Source organism: Ascaphus truei, unplaced genomic scaffold (assembly GCF_040206685.1).
Source record: "Ascaphus truei isolate aAscTru1 unplaced genomic scaffold, aAscTru1.hap1 HAP1_SCAFFOLD_271, whole genome shotgun sequence".
NCBI lineage: Eukaryota > Metazoa > Chordata > Amphibia > Anura > Ascaphidae > Ascaphus > Ascaphus truei.
Genome location: NW_027455653.1, coordinates 330,919 through 347,853, shown reverse-complemented (window position 1 = coordinate 347,853; position 16,935 = coordinate 330,919). Strand labels below are relative to the sequence as shown.

The 16,935-nt window shown below is 57.4% G+C and overlaps 1 protein-coding gene across 1 annotated transcript in view; it reads left to right on the top strand.

The window, feature by feature from the left end:
* KREMEN2 (kringle containing transmembrane protein 2) overlaps positions 1 to 16,935 on the top strand; it is a 75,261-nt gene that overhangs the window by 10,474 nt on the left and 47,852 nt on the right. Inside the window, 1 exon segment of the mRNA XM_075582894.1 lies at positions 1,668 to 1,792. Coding sequence (XP_075439009.1) covers positions 1,668 to 1,792 — 125 coding nt within the window.

The window sequence follows — 16,935 nt, the reverse complement described above, 5'->3', positions numbered from 1 at the left end:
ATCTGCATGTCACGTGGCTCGCTGAGTATCCTCTCTGCGTAGCCGCATGTCACGTGACTCGCTGGGTATTCTCTCTGCATATCCGCATGTCACGTGGCTCGCTGAGTATCCTCTCTGTCACGTGGCTCGCTGGGTGTCCTCTCTGTGTATCCGCATGTCACGTGGCTCTCTGGGTATCCTCTCTGCGTATCCGCATGTCACATGGCTCGCTGGGTATCCTCTCTGCGTATCCGCATGTCACGTGGCTCGCTGGCTATCCTCTCTCTGCGTATCCGCATGTCACGTGGCTCGCTTGGTATCCTCTCTGCGTATCTGCATGTCACGTGGTCGCTGAGTATCCTCTCTGCGTATCCGCATGTCACGTGGCTCGCTGAGTATCCTCTCTGCGTATCCGCATGTCACGTGGCTCGCTTGGTATCCTCTCTGCGTATCTGCATGTCACGTGGCTCGCTGGGTATCCTCTCTGTGTATCCGCATGTCACGTGGCTCGCTGAGTATCCTCTCTGCGTAGCCGCATGTCACGTGGCTCGCTGGCTATCCTCTCTATGCGTATCCGCATATAACGTGCCTCGCTGAGTAGCCTCTCTGCGTAGCCGCATGTCACGTGGCTCGCTGGGTATCCTCTCTGCGTAGCCGCATGTCACGTGGCTCCCTGGGTATCCTCTCTCTGCGTGTCCGCATGTCACGTGGCTCGCTGGCTATCCTCTCTCTGCGTATCCGCATGTCACGTGCCTCGCTGAGTATCCTCTCTGCGTAGCCGCATGTCACGTGGCTCCCTGGGTATCCTCTCTCTGCGTGTCCGCATGTCACGTGGCTCGCTGGCTATCCTCTCTCTGCGTATCTGCATGTCACGTGGCTCGCTGAGTATCCTCTCTGCGTAGCCGCATGTCACGTGACTCGCGGGGTATTCTCTCTGCATATCCGCATGTCATGTGTCTCGCTGAGTATCCTCTCTGTCACGTGGCTCGCTGGGTGTCCTCTCTGTGTATCCGCATGTCACGTGGCTCTCTGGGTATCCTCTCTGCGTATCCGCATGTCACATGGCTCGCTGGGTATCCTCTCTGCGTATCCGCATGTCACGTGGCTCGCTGGCTATCCTCTCTCTGCGTATCCGCATGTCACGTGGCTCGCTTGGTATCCTCTCTGCGTATCTGCATGTCACGTGGTCGCTGAGTATCCTCTCTGCGTGTCCGCATGTCACGTGGCTCGCTGAGTATCCTCTCTGCGTATCCGCATGTCACGTGGCTCACTTGGTATCCTCTCTGCGTATCTGCATGTCACGTGGCTCGCTGGGTATCCTCTCTGTGTATCCGCATGTCACGTGGCTCGCTGAGTATCCTCTCTGCGTAGCCGCATGTCACGTGGCTCGCTGGCTATCCTCTCTATGCGTATCCGCATATAACGTGCCTCGCTGAGTAGCCTCTCTGCGTAGCCGCATGTCACGTGGCTCGCTGGGTATCCTCTCTGTGTATCCGCATGTCACGTGGCTCGCTGAGTATCCTCTCTGCGTAGCCGCATGTCACGTGGCTCGCTGGCTATCCTCTCTATGCGTATCCGCATATAACGTGCCTCGCTGAGTATCCTCTCTGCGTAGCCGCATGTCACGTGGCTCGCTGGGTATCCTCTCTGCATGGCCTCATGTCACGTGGCTCGCTGTCTCTCTCCAGTGCCCGGGTACATTGGCTGCTTCCTGGATTTCGGTGTTCCCCCGGCTCTCAGTGGAATCAGTGGAACATCTTCTAAACTCACCGTACAGACTTGCATCAGCTTCTGCCGAAAGAAGGGATACCAGGTATATACACTATATATATATATACACACACACACACATATATATATATACATATATACACACACGCACACACGCACACACGCACACACGCACACATATATACACTATATATATATACACACACACATATATATTTACATATACACACACATATATATATATATACATACACGCACCCAGTCATCAGTTATTCTGGAAGCCAGAGGATCACGTGGTGATGACTTAGCTCAGATAGTGTCAACTCGCCCTCTTTTCCAAGCACGACAAGGTCTGTTTCTTTTCTTACTTTATTTTGGAGAAAGCAGGGAAAAACAGTCTCTTGTGTAGAGGTGTAGGTCTAAATCTCTGTGTGTGCTCAGTAGTAAAGGGAGGTGAAAAGATAATCCTGCAGCACCATTACAGGGGTTACAGCGAGGTACTCACTCGTCCAGTGGTGTGGTGGAAAGGAAATGGCAATGTATGCTGGGTAGTAAGATAGTCTGGGGACAGACCATCTGTGGGCAGAGCAGAGGGGGAGAAAGCAGACTAGTCCATTTGAGAGAGAGGCTGGGGCTGCTATGGCAACTCACAGGAGTGTCTGGGGGAGCTACAACATGTAGCAATAATGTTGCATTTCTAATACAGCAAGCTGCTGGGAGAGGGGAAATGGCACTGTGTTTATCACACAAGCACTGTGTTTGTGTGCAGAGCCAAACACATACAGCTGGCACTAATAAGCTGACAAGCAGGGCTGCGAGGAAAGGGGGGGTGAAACAGAAGTGCACACAGGGGTATTCCTGTTCCATGACACTCCCCGTCTAGTATCTGTAGATACCACTATATAACAGGCTATGTGGAACATATGTGCAATGCAAACATAACATAACAATGCAAAGGTCCATATTCCCATAGCAAGGTGATACCGGCCGGTACTACTGGCGTCAAAGTCCTTTGGCCAAACCTTCCAGTAAGGGAAGCCAGGTGGATGCACAGCTCTTGGTTAGCTTGATGCACCACAATGTCTTCTGTAAGAGTCTCTGGCACTGTTTCCTTTTAGCCTTGTGAGAAAACAGTCCTTTTGTCTCTGTAGTTTTATCCACAGAGTACATCTCCTTGTAAGTGCGCCAGTCGTGGTAGCTTGTCGCTCTATCACCTGGCGTTCGGCAGAAGGAGATGGCTTTTGGTTCCTTGCGGAAGCGGAACAACACTTCTGGAAGACTGGTTGTCGAATCTAGTCCAGTAAAGGGGGCGTCTCTCAGAGAGACTCCCTGAAGCTGAGTGCTGGGGTTGAACATTACCCGGATTTGATCGGGTTCCTGAGGGTGGTAGGCCCCAGGTGATTGGAGGTACCGGCATTCTTCACCTTTCTTCATTAGAGGTGCTGGCTTTGCGTGGCCGGTAAGGAATATCTTTTGGATGAAGGCCACAAAGTTGGTTTTGGTCTCTGGTTCCCTTTTTAGGTCTCAGAGGTGCGAAGTGAACCTAGAGATGGCATGTTCTCCATTGTTTGGGAAGCGCCTTCTTGGTGAACGGAATGGTAGCGGAGTCACCCGACTGCTTAGTGCGTCTTTAGAGAGCTCCTTGACTGTTAACTTCGGGAATCCTCTATCTTCCCTTGATGGTGTATGCTTGTCATCGTTCCTTGTTGTCTGGAACGCTGTGCACCGTAGTTCATCGGTACATTTCTCTTGCACGAGAACATCTCCGCGTAGTTTGTGTTTCTTTGTTAACTGCCATCGGGAGGTTATTTTCTCCCTGGACGTGACGAAGAACAGTCTCTTTTGCCCTAGTAAATCCCTTTATGAAATGTCTCTGTGGCTGTCTTTTTTTAGACGTGTGAGAGGACAGTTCCTTTGACACTGTGGCTTCACCTGTGGGGCGCAATCTTTTGCGGCTATGCCAGCCGTGGCAGCTGGTTGCTTTGTTGCTTGATACTCTGTGGAGAGGAACAACTGTACGTCTTAGTTGTGCCATTGCTCGTGGGAGTATTGTCTGATTGTTCATCGCCTTTTGGACGATCCCTTTGTCTGTCACCTTTGGGAGGTTACTTCCTTCCCTCGGTGGAATTGACTCGTCAGCCTTAGCTGTCTGGACTGCTGAGCATCCTAGGCCATTGTCGCATCCCCTCGACGTGAGGATGTCTTTGTTGATCTCAGGGGTATGACCTTGTCTTTTCTCTTCACTTGGCCCTTCGGTCACTTGGAGATGGCCAAGACATGGTTTAGAGAGAGATGTGTGTCCACATTCTGTCACCACCGTTCTGCGGGCATCAACGTAGTCTTGCCCGTGCTCTTTGTTGGTGCACGAGTTGCCCACTATCACCCATCCTAGGTCAAGTCTTTGGGCGTATGGCGTGTTGTGGGGTCCGTTATGCTGTTTACGGACTTTATGTACCCTCATGATGTCCATACCGAGCAGCAGCAGGATCTTGGCGCCTTGTTCTACCGGTCGGATGTGGTTGGCTATTCCTTTGAGGTGCGGGTAATGGAGTGCCACGTCTGGTGTGGGAATCTCGTCCCTGTTTGTGGCCATGTGGTTGCACTCAATGAGTGTGGGAAGGGGCATGTTCACTTTGCCGTCTATTGAGCATATGGTGTAGCCGTTCACTCTTCTCCCTGTGGTCTCCATTCGCCCTGCGCATGTTCTGAGAGTGTAAGGAGAAGCACCGTCTTGTATGTTAAACATGTCGAAGAACTCTGACCTGACCAGCGATCGGTTGCTCTGGTCGTTGAGGATTGCGTACATTCGAATAGCCTTCTCAGGTTGTCCCTGGGGGTGCACTGCGACAAGGCATATTTTGGAGCAGGACATTTTGTCACCTTCTTTTCCGCAAACCTCAGTGCGCTGAGATGTGACGGATGTTGGCTCTCCTTCTTCTTTCTCCCCGCCGTGCTCCACTACGGAGGATGGGTTCTTGAGTTGGTGGAGTGTCAGCGCCTCTGGGTGTAACGATGTCACGTGCTTGTCACTTTCGCACACTGTGCATTTGATCTCTTCCTTACAGTCCCTGGCTAGGTGAGTCGTGGAACCGCAGCACCTGAAGCAAACTCTGAATTCTCCAAGTAACTTCTTGCGTTCCTCTAGGGACTTCATCCTGAACCCAAAGCACTTGTTGAGTGGGTGTGGCTTCTTGTGTATGGGACATTCCCTGTTTGGGTCCCTTGGTTCCTTGTCTCCGGCGACCGACTGATCGGGAGTAGTTTGGGTCGTGGGAGGCACGTCCGTCCTGCGGACCGAGATGGGTGTTTGGGAGTTACCATATCTCGTCGCTGGTCTCTCGTTCCTCAGGCTGCTTGCACTGTGTGTGGTTTGCGCACCTAAGAAGAAGCTGGGGTCATTCCTCGTCCTTGCTGCTTCGCGAATGAAGCTGAAGAAAACTGAGAATGGGGGGTAGACGACTTGCTTCTCCCTTTTGTATTTGGAGCCTTGTGAGATCCATTTTTCTTGGAGGTTGAAGGGTAGCTTCTCCAGGATGGGTCTCACTCCACGAGCTGAGTCTAGGACGTTGAGACCTATTAAGGAATGGTCTTTCCTTGCGAACTCCAGTTCTTGCAGCAGGTCCCCAAGCTCTCGTAACTTCGAGTAGTCTTTAGTTGTGATCTTGGGGAAGCTGTCGACTCTTTTGAAGAGCGAATCCTCGACTGCTTTGGGGCTGCCGTAGGACTCTTCTAGCCTTTCCCACACTAGGTCAAGACCTACTTGGGGTTGGTGCGCGTTTGCCGCCCGCAGTCTATTCGCGTACTCTCTGGATTCGTTCCCCAGGAACTTGAATAGCAGGTTGAGCTCTTCCCTTGCTGAGAAGTCCAAGCTGTTGATTGCGTCTTTGAACGTGAACTTCCACGTCCGGTAGTTCTCAGGGCGGTCGTCGAAGCAGATGAGCCCTGCTTGCACCAGGTCGCGCCGGATCATATACTTGGCTATGTCTGCGTGTTTGTCCCGTTCTGAGGTAGTTGCTGGGAGGGTCCTTGCGGTCGTCTCTTCCTTGGCGTGGACACGTGATGACTGCTGGTCGGTGTGAGGGGCTGTGTTCTCCCGCGTGGGTGTACCTGGATTGCGAGCCTGTTGTGGTGCATCCGTGTGCGCGCTGGTGTGTGGACCACTGTTGCGGCTGTGGCTATCCCAGGCAGCATGTGCCACTGACGGAGCAGCGTCTTCTCCTCGTGGGCCTAGCAAGTCTTCGGTGTCTGTGGTGTCACTCCATCCGTGTTGAGATGGTGCGCTGGTGTTTACACTGAAGAGGCTCCTTACGTAGTCTTCAGTGCGTCGGGCTGGATCCTCTGAGGCTATCCGTCTGTACGGTTGCTCCCCGCCGTCCTGTCTCGTGGCTGCTTCTAGGACTTCAGCTTGGGCTATGGCGGCGGCTTCCTTCTCTTGATTTAGGGCCTCTAGATCCGCATCCAATTCGGCCTTTCTACGCGGCGGCATTGGCAGCGGCGGCGGTAGCAGCGGCGGCGGCGTTCCGCTCTTCCTCTTCTATGCGCGCTCTTTCTGCCCGTACGGCCGCCTCTCTCCGACCATATTCGGCCCTGGCACGTGCGGCCTCTGCGGTGGCTTGCGCCTTGGTAGCGCTTGCGCTGGACGCGTTGGATTGTGCTGATCTTGCTGACCTTGACGAGTGCCTGGATGCGCTGGAGCGCTGTGATGCGGTCTCCAGGAGGAGCCCTTTTCTCTCGCTTTGGGCGTCCGTGATGGCGGCCTGCACGATGCCATCACGTTCTAGGTCGATCGCCTTTTGCAGGTCGCGTTCTCGCAGGCTATCTTCCGTGTTAGTTCTTGTTAGATGAAATATGCCTGTGATAGTGCTTGATAGCGCGAGTGATCTATCTTCAATTGAGTTATCGCCTGCTCGAGCTGTTGTATATAGTTACCAGCGCCGGCGGCATTGCTTATCCCAAGTGTGGTTGTTTCCCAGGCCAACTCTAATTTAGTGCGGTGCGCTTCAATGTCAGTCTCATATTTTTCGTGGCCCTTTTGTGTCAGTGTGACTGTCCGTTTGGGCCTTGCGCCTGCCTGCGCCTGTTGCAGCTGCGCAGCGGTCTCTGTGTCTGAGTGATCGCTTTCCTGCGTGATGTCTGGTGAGGCTCTGAGTTCTGCCATGCTGTAGGTGTGTGTAGGCCTTTTGCCAGTGCATGTGGCGTGCGGTCTTTTACCTTGTCAGCGATGGGCGTCTGTCTCAGATGATGCCGAGCGGTGTCCTGCAGCGTGCAGCGTAGGGGTAGCTGTACTCACAGGTGTCCGGTGGCTCTGACCCGTGTCCTGGCGGGTGTCCGGTGGCGTGGCCCTTGATGGCGCTGGCCATGGGGACGTGCGCAGGGGTAGGTGAGATGGTGGCTCCTCACTATGGGGCTGTGCAGGGGGTGAACTCAGACAGAGAAAGGCAATTAGGTTTTGTGTAAGAAGCACTGTTTGTTGCAAGGCTGCTGTGCAGTGTAAGCTGCTGTGCAGTGTAAGCTGCTGCTTGTCTGTTAAGGCTGCAGGCTGTGTGCAGTTTGAGCTACTTAGTGCTTCCTTTGTCTGCAGAGACTGCTCTGTTTATCATGGAGTCTGGAGTAGCAGCTCCTGTAAGTGTCTGTAAGGCACACGATATCTTTTCACTATTCTGGAAGCCAGAGGGTCACGTGTAGGATGACTTAGCTCAGATAGTGTCAACTCGCCCTCTTTTCTTACTTTATTTGGAGAAAGCAGGGAAAAACAGTCTCTTGTGTAGAGGTCCAGCAAATAGAAGAGAATGCAGCGCACCACGATCCAAAGAGAAGAACAGGTCTGGCCAAAAAATATTCTTTATTGAAGAGTCATAAAAACAAGGGATGCAGCCCTTCTACGCGTTTCGTGTCTAGCACTTTATCAAGAAGAGGGGAAAAGATAATCCTGCAGCACCATTACAGGGGTTACAGCAAGGTACTCACTCGTCCAGTGGTGTGGTGGAAAGGAAATGGCAATGTATGCTGGGTAGTAAGATAGTCTGGGGACAGACCATCTGTGGGTAGAGCAGAGGGGGAGAAAGCAGACTAGCCCATTTGAGAGAGAGGCTGGGGCTGCTACGGCAACTCACAGGAGTGTCTGGGGAAGCTACAACATGTAGCAATAATGTTGCATCTCTAATACAGCAAGCTGCTGGGAGAGGGGAAATGGCACTGTGTTTATCACACAAGCACTGTGTTTGTGTGCAGAGCCAAACACATACAGCTGGCACTAAGAAGCTGACAAGCAGGGCTGCGAGGAAAGGGGGGGGTGAAACAGAAGTGCACACAGGGGTATTCCTGTTCCATGACATCAGTGTATGTATATGTCTGTCAGTAACAGGTGTGGAGGCGGGTATGCCTGTTTCCTGCCAGTATGTATATATATTGTATTGTACGTCTTTATTTATATAGCGCCAAAAGTGTACTCAGCGCTTCACAAAGACACAGTACAGGGAATTATAATTATACAATAAGTGCAGCAAAATCAGACAATGGGAAAGGAAATCCCTGCCCCGAAGAGCTTACAATCTAAGAGGTTTGAGGGGAAACTTACAGAGACAGCAGGTGAGGGAGTAAGTGCTGTAGATGGCAGTGCTTGGTCACAGTGGGTGGTAGGAGTGACTGTGGGACAGTAGCCATGAGTGCAGGCTGTTGGGGGGCTTAACTTGTGGGGCGAGTTTTAAGGAAGGTCAGTGTTAAATGAAAAGGTTAACACCATTTACAGGGGAAGAGATGGCAGGGAGGCGTGGGTGAGAGGAGGTGGCAGGGAGGCGTGGGTGAGAAGAGATGGCAGGGAGGCGTGGGTGAGAAGAGATGGCAGGGAGGCGTGGGTGAGAAGAGATGGCAGGGAGGCGTGGGTGAGAGGAGGTGGCAGGGAGGCGTGGGTGAGAAGAGATGGCAGGGAGGCGTGGGTGAGAAGAGATGGCAGGGAGGCGTGGGTGAGAGCGGGAGGCAGGGAGGTGTGGGTGAGAGGAGGTGGCAGGGAGGCGTGGGTGAGAAGAGATGGCAGGGAGGCGTGGGTGAGAAGAGTGGCAGGGAGGCGTGGGTGAGAAGAGATGGCAGGGAGGCGTGGGTGAGAGGAGGTGGCAGGGAGGTGTGGGTGAGAGTGGGAGGCAGGGAGGTGTGGGTGAGATCAGGTGTGTATGTCTGGCTTCAGGCTTAGGGAAGATCCCCAGCAGCGGGAAGGAGGAGATAGAGGGTGTGATTAGAGGATTTGTGGGGGTGTTTTTTATTGAGGGGTAAAGAAGTTGTTGGGAGAGAGGTGTATAAATAATGGTGCAGTGGGGAGTGGAGGTGTTGTAGAGAACAGAAAGGCTCACAAAGGAGTGAGGAAACAGTAAACAGAAAAAGCAGTAGGGAGGGCATAGTGAGATGCAGGAGGGAGGGCACAGTGAGGCGCAGGAGGGAGGGCACAGTGAGGCGCAGGAGGGAGGGCATAGTGAGATGCAGGAGGGAGGGCACAGTGAGGCGCAGGAGGGAGGGCACAGTGAGGCGCAGGAGGAGAGGGCATAGTGAGATGCAGGAGGGAGGGCATAGTGAGATGCAGGAGGGAGGACACAGTGAGATGCAGGAGGGAGGGCATAGTGAGATGCAGGAGGGAGGGCATAGTGAGATGCAGGAGGGAGGGCATAGTGAGATGCAGGAGGGAGGGCATAGTGAGATGCAGGAGGAGAGGACATAGTGAGGCGCAGGAGGAGAGGGCATAGTGAGGTGCAGGAGGGAGGGCATAGTGAGATGCAGGAGGAGAGGGCACAGTGAGGTGCAGGAGGGAGGGCATAGTGAGGCGCAGGAGGGAGGGCATAGTGAGGTGCAGGAGGGAGGGCATAGTGAGGTGCAGGAGGGAGGGCACAGTGAGACGCAGGAGGAGAGGGCATAGTGAGGCGCAGGAGGGAGGGCATAGTGAGGTGCAGGAGGGAGGGCACAGTGAGATGCAGGAGGAGAGGGCACAGTGAGGCGCAGGAGGGAGGGCATAGTGAGGTGCAGGAGGGAGGGCACAGTGAGGTGCAGGAGGGAGAGCATAGTGAGGTGCAGGAGGGAGGGCACAGTGAGGTGCAGGAGGGAGGGCACAGTGAGATGCAGGAGGGAGGGCATAGTGAGGTGCAGGAGGGAGGGCACAGTGAGACGCAGGAGGAGAGGGCATAGTGAGATGCAGGAGGGAGGGCACAGTGAGATGCAGGAGGGAGGGCATAGTGAGATGCAGGAGGGAGAGCACAGTGAGGTGCAGGAGGGAGAGCATAGTGAGGTGCAGGAGGGAGGGCACAGTGAGGTGCAGGAGGGAGGGCACAGTGAGGCGCAGGAGGAGAGGGCATAGTGAGGTGCAGGAGGAGAGGGCACAGTGAGGCGCAGGAGGGAGGGCACAGTGAGGCGCAGGAGGAGAGGGCACAGTGAGGTGCAGGAGGAGAGGGCACAGTGAGGTGCAGGAGGGAGGGCACAGTGAGATGCAGGAGGGAGGGCATAGTGAGGTGCAGGAGGAGAGGGCGCAGTGAGGTGCAGGAGGAGAGGGCACAGTGAGGTGCAGGAGGAGAGGGCACAGTGAGGTGCAGGAGGAGAGGGCACAGTGAGGTGCAGGAGGAGAGGGCAGAGTGAGGTGCAGGAGGAGAGGGCACAGTGAGATACAGGAGGAGAGGGCGCAGTGAGGTGCAGGAGGGAGGGCACAGTGAGATACAGGAGGAGAGGACATAGTGAGATGCAGGAGGAGAGGGCACAGTGAGGCGCAGGAGGGAGGGCACAGTGAGGTGCAGGAGGAGAGGGCACAGTGAGGCGCAGGAGGAGAGGGCATAGTGAGGTGCAGGAGGGAGGGCACAGTGAGATGCAGGAGGGAGGGCATAGTGAGGTGCAGGAGGAGAGGGCACAGTGAGATGCAGGAGGGAGGGCATAGTAAGGTGCAGGAGGGAGGGCATAGTGAGGTGCAGGAGGGAGGGCACAGTGAGGTGCAGGAGGAGAGGGCACAGTGAGGCGCAGGAGGAGAGGGCATAGTGAGGTGCAGGAGGGAGGGCACAGTGAGATGCAGGAGGGAGGGCACAGTGAGATGCAGGAGGGAGGGCATAGTGAGGTGCAGGAGGAGAGGGCACAGTGAGATGCAGTAGGGAGGGCACAGTGAGATGCAGGAGGAGAGGGCACAGTGAGGCGCAGGAGGGAGGGCATAGTGAGGCGCAGGAGGGAGGGCACAGTGAGGCGCAGGAGGAGAGGGCACAGTGAGATGCAGTAGGGAGGGCATAGTGAGATGCAGGAGGAGAGGGCATAGTGAGATGCAGGAGGAGAGGGCACAGTGAGGTGCAGGAGGGAGGGCACAGTGAGACGCAGGAGGAGAGGGCATAGTGAGATGCAGGAGGGAGGGCACAGTGAGATGCAGGAGGGAGGGCATAGTGAGATGCAGGAGGGAGAGCACAGTGAGGTGCAGGAGGGAGAGCATAGTGAGGTGCAGGAGGGAGGGCACAGTGAGGTGCAGGAGGGAGGGCACAGTGAGATGCAGGAGGGAGGGCATAGTGAGGTGCAGGAGGGAGGGCACAGTGAGACGCAGGAGGAGAGGGCATAGTGAGATGCAGGAGGGAGGGCACAGTGAGATGCAGGAGGGAGGGCTTAGTGAGATGCAGGAGGGAGAGCACAGTGAGGTGCAGGAGGGAGAGCATAGTGAGGTGCAGGAGGGAGGGCACAGTGAGGTGCAGGAGGGAGGGCACAGTGAGGCGCAGGAGGAGAGGGCATAGTGAGGTGCAGGAGGAGAGGGCACAGTGAGGCGCAGGAGGGAGGGCACAGTGAGGCGCAGGAGGAGAGGGCACAGTGAGGTGCAGGAGGAGAGGGCACAGTGAGGTGCAGGAGGGAGGGCACAGTGAGATGCAGGAGGGAGGGCATAGTGAGGTGCAGGAGGAGAGGGCGCAGTGAGGTGCAGGAGGAGAGGGCACAGTGAGGTGCAGGAGGAGAGGGCACAGTGAGGTGCAGGAGGAGAGGGCACAGTGAGGTGCAGGAGGAGAGGGCAGAGTGAGGTGCAGGAGGAGAGGGCACAGTGAGATACAGGAGGAGAGGGCGCAGTGAGGTGCAGGAGGGAGGGCACAGTGAGATACAGGAGGAGAGGACATAGTGAGATGCAGGAGGAGAGGGCACAGTGAGGCGCAGGAGGGAGGGCACAGTGAGGTGCAGGAGGAGAGGGCACAGTGAGGCGCAGGAGGAGAGGGCATAGTGAGGTGCAGGAGGGAGGGCACAGTGAGATGCAGGAGGGAGGGCATAGTGAGGTGCAGGAGGAGAGGGCACAGTGAGATGCAGGAGGGAGGGCATAGTAAGGTGCAGGAGGGAGGGCATAGTGAGGTGCAGGAGGGAGGGCACAGTGAGGTGCAGGAGGAGAGGGCACAGTGAGGCGCAGGAGGAGAGGGCATAGTGAGGTGCAGGAGGGAGGGCACAGTGAGATGCAGGAGGGAGGGCACAGTGAGATGCAGGAGGGAGGGCATAGTGAGGTGCAGGAGGAGAGGGCACAGTGAGATGCAGTAGGGAGGGCACAGTGAGATGCAGGAGGAGAGGGCACAGTGAGGCGCAGGAGGGAGGGCATAGTGAGGCGCAGGAGGGAGGGCACAGTGAGGCGCAGGAGGAGAGGGCACAGTGAGATGCAGTAGGGAGGGCATAGTGAGATGCAGGAGGAGAGGGCATAGTGAGATGCAGGAGGAGAGGGCACAGTGAGGTGCAGGAGGGAGGGCACAGTGAGGTGCAGGAGGAGAGGGCACAGTGAGGCGCAGGAGGGAGGGCATAGTGAGATGCAGGAGGGAGGGCACAGTGAGGCGCAGGAGGGAGGGCAGAGTGAGATGCAGGAGGAGAGGGCACAGTGAGGCGCAGGAGGAGAGGGCACAGTGAGGTGCAGGAGGAGAGGGCAGAGTGAGATACAGGAGGAGAGGGCACAGTGAGGCGCAGGAGGAGAGGGCACAGTGAGGCGCAGGAGGAGAGGGCACAGTGAGATGCAGGAGGGAGGGCATAGTGAGATGCAGGAGGGAGGGCACAGTGAGATGCAGGAGGAGAGGACACAGTGAGATGCAGGAGGAGAGGACACAGTGAGGTGCAGGAGGAGAGGACACAGTGAGGTGCAGGAGGGAGGGCACAGTGAGATGCAGGAGGAGAGGACACAGTGAGGTGCAGGAGGAGAGGACACAGTGAGGTGCAGGAGGGAGGGCATAGTGAGGTGCAGGAGGAGAGGGCGCAGTGAGGTGCAGGAGGAGAGGGCGCAGTGAGGTGCAGGAGGAGAGGACACAGTGAGGTGCAGGAGGAGAGGGCACAGTGAGATGCAGGAGGGAGGGCACAGTGAGGCGCAGGAGGGAGGGCAGAGTGAGATGCAGGAGGAGAGGGCACAGTGAGGCGCAGGAGGAGAGGGCACAGTGAGGTGCAGGAGGAGAGGGCAGAGTGAGATACAGGAGGAGAGGGCACAGTGAGGCGCAGGAGGAGAGGGCACAGTGAGGCGCAGGAGGAGAGGGCACAGTGAGGCGCAGGAGGAGAGGGCATAGTGAGATGCAGGAGGGAGGGCACAGTGAGGCGCAGGAGGGAGGGCACAGTGAGGCGCAGGAGGAGAGGGCATAGTGAGATGCAGGAGGGAGGGCATAGTGAGATGCAGGAGGGAGGACACAGTGAGATGCAGGAGGGAGGGCATAGTGAGATGCAGGAGGGAGGGCATAGTGAGATGCAGGAGGGAGGGCATAGTGAGATGCAGGAGGGAGGGCATAGTGAGATGCAGGAGGAGAGGACATAGTGAGGCGCAGGAGGAGAGGGCATAGTGAGGTGCAGGAGGGAGGGCATAGTGAGATGCAGGAGGAGAGGGCACAGTGAGGTGCAGGAGGGAGGGCATAGTGAGGCGCAGGAGGGAGGGCATAGTGAGGTGCAGGAGGGAGGGCATAGTGAGGTGCAGGAGGGAGGGCACAGTGAGACGCAGGAGGAGAGGGCATAGTGAGGCGCAGGAGGGAGGGCATAGTGAGGTGCAGGAGGGAGGGCACAGTGAGATGCAGGAGGAGAGGGCACAGTGAGGCGCAGGAGGGAGGGCATAGTGAGGTGCAGGAGGGAGGGCATAGTGAGGTGCAGGAGGGAGGGCATAGTGAGGTGCAGGAGGGAGGGCATAGTGAGATGCAGGAGGGAGGGCATAGTGAGGTGCAGGAGGGAGGGCACAGTGAGACGCAGGAGGAGAGGGCATAGTGAGATGCAGGAGGGAGGGCACAGTGAGATGCAGGAGGGAGGGCATAGTGAGATGCAGGAGGGAGAGCACAGTGAGGTGCAGGAGGGAGAGCATAGTGAGGTGCAGGAGGGAGGGCACAGTGAGGTGCAGGAGGGAGGGCACAGTGAGGCGCAGGAGGAGAGGGCATAGTGAGGTGCAGGAGGAGAGGGCACAGTGAGGCGCAGGAGGGAGGGCACAGTGAGGCGCAGGAGGAGAGGGCACAGTGAGGTGCAGGAGGAGAGGGCACAGTGAGGTGCAGGAGGGAGGGCACAGTGAGATGCAGGAGGGAGGGCATAGTGAGGTGCAGGAGGAGAGGGCGCAGTGAGGTGCAGGAGGAGAGGGCACAGTGAGGTGCAGGAGGAGAGGGCACAGTGAGGTGCAGGAGGAGAGGGCACAGTGAGGTGCAGGAGGAGAGGGCAGAGTGAGGTGCAGGAGGAGAGGGCACAGTGAGATACAGGAGGAGAGGGCGCAGTGAGGTGCAGGAGGGAGGGCACAGTGAGATACAGGAGGAGAGGACATAGTGAGATGCAGGAGGAGAGGGCACAGTGAGGCGCAGGAGGGAGGGCACAGTGAGGTGCAGGAGGAGAGGGCACAGTGAGGCGCAGGAGGAGAGGGCATAGTGAGGTGCAGGAGGGAGGGCACAGTGAGATGCAGGAGGGAGGGCATAGTGAGGTGCAGGAGGAGAGGGCACAGTGAGATGCAGGAGGGAGGGCATAGTAAGGTGCAGGAGGGAGGGCATAGTGAGGTGCAGGAGGGAGGGCACAGTGAGGTGCAGGAGGAGAGGGCACAGTGAGGCGCAGGAGGAGAGGGCATAGTGAGGTGCAGGAGGGAGGGCACAGTGAGATGCAGGAGGGAGGGCACAGTGAGATGCAGGAGGGAGGGCATAGTGAGGTGCAGGAGGAGAGGGCACAGTGAGATGCAGTAGGGAGGGCACAGTGAGATGCAGGAGGAGAGGGCACAGTGAGGCGCAGGAGGGAGGGCATAGTGAGGCGCAGGAGGGAGGGCACAGTGAGGCGCAGGAGGAGAGGGCACAGTGAGATGCAGTAGGGAGGGCATAGTGAGATGCAGGAGGAGAGGGCATAGTGAGATGCAGGAGGAGAGGGCACAGTGAGGTGCAGGAGGGAGGGCACAGTGAGGTGCAGGAGGAGAGGGCACAGTGAGGCGCAGGAGGGAGGGCATAGTGAGATGCAGGAGGGAGGGCACAGTGAGGCGCAGGAGGGAGGGCAGAGTGAGATGCAGGAGGAGAGGGCACAGTGAGGCGCAGGAGGAGAGGGCACAGTGAGGTGCAGGAGGAGAGGGCAGAGTGAGATACAGGAGGAGAGGGCACAGTGAGGCGCAGGAGGAGAGGGCACAGTGAGGCGCAGGAGGAGAGGGCACAGTGAGATGCAGGAGGGAGGGCATAGTGAGATGCAGGAGGGAGGGCACAGTGAGATGCAGGAGGAGAGGACACAGTGAGATGCAGGAGGAGAGGACACAGTGAGGTGCAGGAGGAGAGGACACAGTGAGGTGCAGGAGGGAGGGCACAGTGAGATGCAGGAGGAGAGGACACAGTGAGGTGCAGGAGGAGAGGACACAGTGAGGTGCAGGAGGGAGGGCATAGTGAGGTGCAGGAGGAGAGGGCGCAGTGAGGTGCAGGAGGAGAGGGCGCAGTGAGGTGCAGGAGGAGAGGACACAGTGAGGTGCAGGAGGAGAGGGCACAGTGAGATGCAGGAGGGAGGGCACAGTGAGGCGCAGGAGGGAGGGCAGAGTGAGATGCAGGAGGAGAGGGCACAGTGAGGCGCAGGAGGAGAGGGCACAGTGAGGTGCAGGAGGAGAGGGCAGAGTGAGATACAGGAGGAGAGGGCACAGTGAGGCGCAGGAGGAGAGGGCACAGTGAGGCGCAGGAGGAGAGGGCACAGTGAGATGCAGGAGGGAGGGCATAGTGAGATGCAGGAGGGAGGGCACAGTGAGATGCAGGAGGAGAGGACACAGTGAGGTGCAGGAGGAGAGGACACAGTGAGGTGCAGGAGGGAGGGCACAGTGAGATGCAGGAGGAGAGGACACAGTGAGGTGCAGGAGGAGAGGACACAGTGAGGTGCAGGAGGGAGGGCATAGTGAGGTGCAGGAGGAGAGGGCGCAGTGAGGTGCAGGAGGAGAGGGCGCAGTGAGGTGCAGGAGGGAGGGCATAGTGAGATGCAGGAGGGAGGGCACAGTGAGGCGCAGGAGGGAGGGCAGAGTGAGGTGCAGGAGGAGAGGACACAGTGAGGTGCAGGAGGGAGGGCATAGTGAGATACAGGAGGAGAGGGCACAGTGAGGTGCAGGAGGAGAGGGCAGAGTGAGATACAGGAGGAGAGGGCACAGTGAGGCGCAGGAGGAGAGGGCATAGTGAGGCGCAGGAGGAGAGGGCACAGTGAGGTGCAGGAGGAGAGGGCACAGTGAGATGCAGGAGGAGAGGGCATAGTGAGATGCAGGAGGAGAGGGCACAGTGAGATGCAGGAGGGAGGGCACAGTGAGGTGCAGGAGGGAGGGCACAGTGAGGTGCAGGAGGGAGGGCACAGTGAGGCGCAGGAGGAGAGGGCATAGTGAGATGCAGGAGGGAGAGCATAGTGAGATGCAGGAGGGAGAGCATAGTGAGGTGCAGGAGGGAGGGCACAGTGAGATACAGGAGGAGAGGGCACAGTGAGATACAGGAGGAGAGGGCATAGTGAGATGCAGGAGGAGAGGACACAGTGAGGTGCAGGAGGAGAGGGCAGAGTGAGATACAGGAGGAGAGGGCACAGTGAGGTGCAGGAGGAGAGGGCATAGTGAGATGCAGGAGGGAGGGCATAGTGAGATGCAGGAGGGAGGGCACAGTGAGGCGCAGGAGGGAGGGCACAGTGAGATGCAGGAGGGAGGGCACAGTGAGATGCAGGAGGGAGAGCATAGTGAGGTGCAGGAGGGAGGGCATAGTGAGGTGCAGGAGGGAGGGCATAGTGAGGTGCAGGAGGGAGGGCAGAGTGAGGCGCAGGAGGGAGGGCACAGTGAGGTGCAGGAGGAGAGGGCACAGT